Source organism: Lactuca sativa, chromosome 9 (assembly GCF_002870075.4).
Source record: "Lactuca sativa cultivar Salinas chromosome 9, Lsat_Salinas_v11, whole genome shotgun sequence".
NCBI lineage: Eukaryota > Viridiplantae > Streptophyta > Magnoliopsida > Asterales > Asteraceae > Lactuca > Lactuca sativa.
Window position 1 is genome coordinate 162,693,106 of NC_056631.2, and position 8,652 is coordinate 162,701,757.

The 8,652-nt window shown below is 30.0% G+C and overlaps 1 protein-coding gene across 1 annotated transcript; it reads right to left on the reverse strand.

The window, feature by feature from the left end:
- Positions 1–3,509: 3,509 nt before the first annotated feature.
- LOC111888146 (disease resistance protein RPV1) lies at positions 3,510–7,534 on the reverse strand. The gene is made up of 4 exons (XM_042898201.2): positions 6,821–7,534; positions 5,502–6,612; positions 5,118–5,414; positions 3,510–5,010 (listed from the first exon to the last, which is right to left on the reverse strand). Exons 1-4 carry the CDS (start codon positions 7,303–7,305, stop codon positions 4,030–4,032), a joined length of 2,874 nt encoding a protein of 957 aa, XP_042754135.1. The 5' UTR covers positions 7,306–7,534; the 3' UTR covers positions 3,510–4,029.
- Between the last annotated feature and the right edge of the window lie 1,118 nt (positions 7,535–8,652).

An 8,652-nucleotide genomic window follows, 5' to 3' on the forward strand; every position in this document is an offset into this window, starting at 1 on the left:
TGGTTAGAAGATTTATAAAAGTTTATAATTTTATAAAAAGTTATAGTTTGTTAATATTTATATTGAAGTTGTAATGAATAACATTGTAACAATACTGACAAATTCACATTCAAAAGGAATAATAAAGTAAAATATCATTAAAATTCTAAATTCATGAGTTTAAACCCAAGAGGAAAATAGATGAATAATTTAACATTTCATAAAACCAAAAATGTATTTAAATGATACAATTCTAACCCAAAAAACGAATACTATAAAACAAAGTAATCAAAAACCAAACCCAAAAACTAAATAGTATGTAAACATAATATGAAATCAACTGTACTCAAATCACCCAACTACTCATATAAAATCATGAAAATCATATATTATTTTTCATTATTTGGAATTAACTGTTTTGGCTTGCCTTCTCCAGAAGTACGATCTGTCATTGATGTTAATGATTGTTTGGTTGAGGACATTGTTTCCAGATTATGAACATCATAAACATCTTCTAGGTTGTGTTTTAATTCTTCATGTCTAGACACTTTTTTAAAGGATGTCCACTTAGTTGGTGGACTTGTTGCAATACTTTCATCAATATTCAAAGCGAGTATAACGTTATCACTAATAAACGAAACTGCATCCTAAATATAGACAATAAATTCATATGTCAATCTAAAAGTTAATAATATTTTAAAATATTTAAAATATTAGATTTAGTTATATTATATTTAAAACCTTTAAATTTAATATGTCTTGACATCCGAATTTCACTGATAAAACGTTAAACAAATCGGATTACAGCTCCTATATTTGTAGATCTTAGAAATATATTAGTTGATCAACTAAAATATAAAAAACGAATATAATAAGTGTAGTGTTTGTAGTATGTTTTGTAAAAGAATGTTATATGTTCGATGTTAATTTTCTTTTTCTAGTTCAACTGTGATTTTATTATCAATATTGTTTTTTCAAATTATAATGAGAAATTTGAATTTTGAACGCCAACTTTTTATCCAAAAGTAATTTAAAAGCAAACGGATAAATCTTCATATTACCCTCCTAAAAATGAAAAAAAAAATTAATGGTTATAAAATAGACGGACAAAAAGTATAAATTAGTTTTATGTAAATGAAGTTAATATCGATAACCTCATTAAACTTTAGAAGCAACTCTTGTGTGTTTTTTTTCCAGAAGTTTCTTTGCGTCACGATCAAATAACATAAGTGACACAACGTCGGTAAAGTCCTATACTATAATAGTGATTTTGAAAGTAAAACCATTGATATAAAAAAATTCAATAATATAAATTTAGAAAATTTAATCGAAGATTATAATAATATGTATAAAAGAGTTATCGAAAACCTTGGAACAACAGATACGTGTTTGTTCATGCAAGTTGAAGTGTAACAATAAAAAACTTATTTATCCTGCTTTTGGTCCGTTCCACTAGCTTTGTCATCATCCATTAAAACGAATTTTATGGCTTTCTCGTGACAAACATATGTCAACACATTAAAAACTCGATATAAATGGTATAATTTTGTTTCTATAACTAAATGAATGAAACTAATATGCTTAAAGTAGATTGATTAATTTTTTTTCATGACCTCTCAATAAGAACATAGTAATAACAAATAATAAGAACATAATAAATGCAAGAAATTGAAGAAGAATAAGAAGAACAGAGTAAAGTAAGAGCTTGGAAAAAAGAACTTAAGAAGAACTTAATTATTGATATGCTTGTTTAATGAGATTTAAAATAAATAAATAAATAAATAATAAAATATACACGGGATTAAATTTGGAAATCAAAATCTATAAATAAAAGAGTTAAGTTATGAATAATATTAATTAGAGAAACTGATATCATATATATAAATAGAATAATATGTTTCAATTGATAAATGTAATAATTATTGAATTTAAAGATTATATAATTATTACAGATTCTATAATTAAATGTAATTGTGTGTGAATTTTATTTGGAGAAGATAATGTCTGCAATTTGATCTAATGGTGGAAAACAGAGTATTAAAACACAATCAATGGCCCTGATTGCTTTATTGGTGAATTAAAGTTTCTTTTTTTAATAATATTTAGAGATAATAATAATAATAATAATAATAATAATAATAATAATAATAATAATAATAATAATAATAAATAGTTTTTTAGTGAATACTTTTTCTTACAGGAAATAATTATTAAATTTTATTATTAATTATTATGTAATAAAAAATTAACACTTTTAAATTATATATATATATATATATATATATATATATATATATATATATATATATATATATATATATATATATATATGTTCAGGTTCATTTGAGACTATTCTAATTTTGTGAGATCGTGAAACCAAATCTAAAAATAATTTTAAAATGCATAATAAATGGAAAAATCCAAAAATTCTTTTTTTAAATATTATTTTCGGAACTTGAATTAACTAAAAAAAATTTTAAAAAATCCCGTTTTTTTAAAAAATACGTGAAATATTCTAATAGAATATTACACTGATATATTCTAAAAAATAATTTTAAAATGCAAAATAAATGGAAAAATCTAAAAAATCTTTTTTTAAATATTATTTTCGGAACTTGAATTAACTAAAAAAAATTAAAAAAAAAATCCCGTTTTTTTTTGAAAAATACGTGAAATATTCTAATAGAATATCACACTGTACATATTTTATAAAATAATTTTAAAATGCAAAATAAATGAAAAAATCCAAAAATTCTTTTTTTAAATATTATTTTTGGAACTTGAATTAACTAAAAAAAAATAAAGAAATAAAAAAATGTGTCTCACGGTCTCACAAAATTAGGCCGTCTCACAAAAAGAAGTTCCTCAAATGAGTTCGATTTTGCATCTAACCAGTAATTTAAATAATGGTTGTTAGTTTATATATATATATATATATATATATATATATATATATATATATATATATATATATATATATATATATATATATATATATATATATATATATATATATATATATATATATATATATATAAACTAACAACCATTATTTAAATTACTGGTTAGATGCAAAATCGAACTCATTTGAGGAGCTTCTTTTCGTGTCAGTGTTGGAGTGTAACATGATGTCAGATTAGGAAGCAAACATGGCTGAAAAATTGATAAGCTTAAAAATGACGAACTTTGACAAATGTATACACCTAACATGAAGGAGAAACAGTAAAGAAGATATATGAACTAGTATCACCTCATATTTTGATGATTTCAGTTTTACCCCTATCGAAAAAAGCAACAGTCGCTTTATATTGTGATGATTCAATTTCATCCCCTGTTCTTGGATTTGAATATTTTGTCCAAATTTAAATTATCCAAAATAATCATGAACATAACCAGTCTATTAAAACATCCCCAATATCTTCCTCTGACACTAGTAAACAATGCCAAATGAATTCTTAATTACAATTAAGTTAAAACTTAAAAGCATAGTGAGCTTGATGAAAGTCAATAGTTTGACTCTGGTCAAACATTTTTTGTGCAATTAATTCATCTCAGTTTGGAACATAATTGTACAAACCAAAACATTCTTATGATCTTACATCACTTATAAAACATTACTGTATTTATTTGTAACATGTCATCTACAAATTAATATCAAATTTCAACTACTTTTATCAAGAACACAGTTTGACTTTCTGGAAAAGTCAAATGTGCCAGCTAAACACCATGAATTAACTTGTAGTAACTAATAACTTGAATCTTCAGTTTGTCCTATATCCGTCTACTTCGATATCTGTTTAATATCCAGTCAAAACCTGTGATTTTTCCATCACTTCTTTTAATAGGCATAAAGATAGTATGTCAATTATGCCTTCTCAATTTTGGTGACGTGACTTTATTGGATCATAAATGAAACGTGACTTTATAAGTAGGGAAAACTGTAATGGTTCTAAAAAAGTAGTTGGCAAATGTGAACCGGCTTATCCAGTCCTTCGGAGGTTTTTCAAAATCATCCCATGAATAGACTCCTGCTGTGGGTGCGTGTGTTATTCACACCTCTACATAGCATAACATTTTGTAATATTGGTCTTGGCCTTTGAAGTTTTCTTCGTCTTCGAGGGGTTGTATCTCAGATGAAAAATCAAAAGACTCAAGAAGCCATCTTGAGCCATAGATACACAGACCATTCAATAAATGAATGCTCTGTGGAAGATCTATGCATATACCTTTTATATGCAACTCTCGTAGATATTCTAATTCTCCAAGATCCTCGGGTAACTTCTCAAGTGAAAAACAACAATTAAGTATGAGATCAGACAGATATTTCAACTTACACAAGCTATCTGGAAGATGTGTAATCTCTGTAAATGACAAATCTAGAAACTCTAAACATTTTAATTTGCCAATATCCTCAGGTAACTTCTCAAGTGACTCACAATAATATAGTTTGAGATCTCTTAAATGTTTCAACGAACAAATGCTATCCGGAAGATGTTTAATCTTTGTACATGACAAATCTAGACACTCTAAGCATTTTAATTCGCCAATATCCTCGGGTAACTTCTCAAGTGACTCACAATCATCTAGTTTGAGCTTTCTCAGATGTTTCAACATACAAATGCTATCCGGAAGACGCTTGATCTTTGTAGATGACAAACTCAGCTTTTTTAAACATTTTACTTCACCAATATCCTCGGGTAACTTCTCAAGCAACTTGCATTCATCAAGTTTAAGATGTTTTAGATTTTTCAGCATGAAAATGTTATCCGGAAGATGTTTAATATTTGTAGATGACAAATTTAGCTTCTCTAAACATCCTAATCGGCAAAGATCATCAGGTAACTTCTCAAGCAACAAACAACCATTAACTTTGAGAGATTTCAGATGTTCCATCATCGAGATAGCATCTGTAAGTTCTACCAAATCACAACAATTTCCAAGATTCAACGTCTCGAGATTTGGTGTTAGATCAAGGTCAAGGGTCTTCAACTTTGAATAACTGAGATCAAGGAATCTAAGCTTGTCAAGAAGCTAACATAAGAAAATAAAACATGATGAATATTGTTGTCATAAAAAAGCCATGGATGCATAACACTACAATGAAGCATGCAAAAACAATCAATCAACCATAACTCTACCTTTCTTTCTCCCCCTTCCCAAAGTTGTACAATTTTGCTTTCAGGCATCTCCAGTGTAACAAGATTATTTGCTTGACATGTTTTGGGGAAACACCTAAAAGGGTAATTGGTCCAGCGAAGATATTGTAAAGCATCTGGAAAGCTTGGGATAAATGTATTGAGTTCAAGGTTCCTGGAACAATCTTTCATAACAATCGAAAGAAATCTAAGTGCCTTCATCTTTCCAAAACACTTTATAAGAATATATGGATCAAGTTTTTGAATGTGGAAGTGTACGCATCTTGTTTCTTCAGTACTCTGTATGGCAGTCAACATGAGAGTTGTGTCATAATAGATGAAAAAAGTGTTAGATTTCTCCAATATACAAATAAACTTGATCCTTACCAAGTCATTAGCCAATATATGTTCAATTTCGTCATTCTTCCACCATCGGCTATGTTTCTCAGGCATGTTTGGGTGTGAACGACGAACAATATTCCTGCCCATTTCTTCAATATGGTCATGCATGCGCACATACTCCTGGTCCCCACGGGCATCAATAGTTATGAGTGATTTTTGCTGAAGAACTCTTAAACCACTTATAGCATGAAATCCACAGCTTTCAAGTGCTTGGATTGCTTTGTCTTTCGACCAACCTTTCATTATGCATGCAACATCTAGGAATATTTCCTTGTGATCATCCTCTAGAACGGTATAGCTTAATTCCAATATTTTCATAGTTTCGCTTAGCGGAATTGATTTTAGTCTTTCCAAGGCATCTTTCCATATGGGCTTATCTTCACCACATAGATTAGAACCCAAAACTTTGATTGTTAAGGGAAGACCAGCAGCATAACGTAAAACTTTTTCTGATAGCTCTCCGTAATCTTTAATTGGAATCTCGCTCCCAAATGCATACCTACTGAAGAGGCAAATTGCTTCCTTATTCGATAACAAATTGACATCACGAATCAACGTCACTTTGTGTGCTAACAATACTTTCTCATCTCTTGTTGTAATAATAATTCTACTTCCTGGCTTAAACCAACTACACTCACCGGCTAACGCCTCAAGCTGGTTAATATGGCTTACATCATCTAGAACAATAAGAACCTTCCTGCCACGCATCCTCCTCTTCATCATGCTTTTCCCTTCATGAACACCTCTTATGCTGATGTCTTTATCATCTGATACATCCGAAACGATTTGACATTGCAACGACTTCAAACCTGACAAAGAAGTGCTTGAGGTTTCCCTAACATTCTCAACAAAGCTTGCACCTTCGAACTGAAAGGATATTCCATCAAAAACAGATCTGGCCAAAGTTGTCTTCCCACCACCTCCCATCCCCTTGATCCCTATCATGCGAACATCATCAATACCAATTTCTAAAGATGATACAAGATCATTTACCCGCATCTCCATGCCCACCAATTTTTCGTCAAAATTGCAATTGATGGAACATAACTCTAGTGATACTTGTTCGACAATTTCTTGGATGAATTTAGCTTCATGCCTGTATTTTAAGGAAGAATCAATTAGCTTTACAAAAAAATTCCAGGTGTACAATTACTCTCATATTTCATGTTTAATTTTTATAAAAGACTCCAAGTTTGATTTAGAGTTTGACGAAACAGCATGTGATTCCATGGATGACCCTTTTAAAAGTAGATTAAATAGGAACAGATTGAAACAGTATTGCACAGATATGATAAAGGAATTACCCATCAGCAGTGTTTTTCAACTCCCAACCAGCCAGATCGGCTGCTTCTTTCAGAGCCTCCCTCCATTTTCCAGCAGTCTCTTTATTTTTATGTTTGGCAAAGGCTTTTCTAACATCCCCACGTTGGTGGCGGACATCGGTGGGTGTGACATCATAGAAGACGGGGTAAGCAGTATGCTCTGTGGTCTTGTCATTGTGACACTCCATTATCTTCACAAGCTCATCCAGGCACCAAGACGAAGACGCATAGTTCCTGGAGAAAACAATGAGGTAGAATTTTGAGTCTTCAATGGATCTGATGAGCTCGTCACTGATCCTTTTCCCTTTCATGATTTTCTTGTCTTCCTTGTAAGTGTAAATGCCTTGCCGTTGAAGAGCATGATAAAGATGATCAACAAAGTTCTTACGAGTGTCTTTTCCTCTGAAACTCAAAAATATATCATATTTAGAGCTCCCATGAATGGGTAAAGTTGAGGAAGACGCCATTGATGGTATGCTTGATAGAATCAAATCTTTGCTTGGGAAAGCTTATGTGAAACAATTCAAAGGCTTAAAGTGTCTGTTAAAAGGTCAACCGTTGTAGCAATGGAAGGTGATGTGTTTGTATGGATAAAAGATTATAAGATTCCTTATTTAAACAATTCAAAAAGAACTCTTCTAATTGTTAAAATGTCAATGGTTGTAGCACTGAAAGATGATATGATTGTATGGATAAATAGATTCTAAGATTCCTTATTTGAACAATTCAAAAGAACTATTCTACTTGATTTGTTTGGCGATACAACTTGTAGAAATTTTAAATTTTTGATAGCGGACTTTTGATCCTCTTTAAAAAGTGGTGTTGTCATAATTAGAATTTGTTGTCTGTCAAAAGGATAAACATAAAACATAATTTAATTTGATTCCGCGAATGCCTTATATATATATATATATATATATATATATATATATATATATATATATATATATATATATATATATATATATATATATATATATATATATATATATATATATATATATATATATATATATATATATATATATATATATATATATATATATATATATATATATATATATTATTTAAACTTTAGATGTAACAGTTTTCCAAAAAGAAGTTCTGAAACTGCAAACCTTGAAAGAAGAGTGGCTAAAAATAATTTAAATAATTTCCAGAGGCTGCATATGTAATTCCTAAAACTTTACTAACTTTAGTACTCCATGGCCATAGTGCAAAAAAGTTAAACTTCCAGTTAAAGAACTTGTGCGACCTTTTGGATGTTTTGTGACTTGTGGGCCTGAGATCTGTAGGAGAAGACAACAAGCTTCCCGTGTGACGCCACGATCGAACAATTAGCATACAAAACGATAAAGAACTTTTACCAAATTAATCTATATACAGAAAAATGTATTATTGTGCATACGTATATACCTGAATTTTCCGGTAGCTGCTTGGGTTGAAGGGACGGATGACCAGTATTAAGCCGGTAAACCCTTAATGTGCGTTTCGGTCATCGGAATCGAACTGGAATGTGGAACCTCCGATCCTCCGTCGAATAGCCTCCTTCCTTCAATTATTTCTGTCGGAGCTCAGAGCATCTGTACACTCTGATTCTTGATGTTTTGAGGGGAAGGGGACAGCGAGATGGAGATGGAGGGTTTTGATTTCTTATTTGTTATTTTTAAAACTTGCCCAAACGATCCTGAATGTTATCATTCAAGTCCCTTAAAAGTTAAAAGATATAATAGGAGTTATAGAAATGATCCCTTAAATATGTTTTAGTACACATGTCTGGTCATTCTAATTCTATCATTTTATTCTTGCATTCT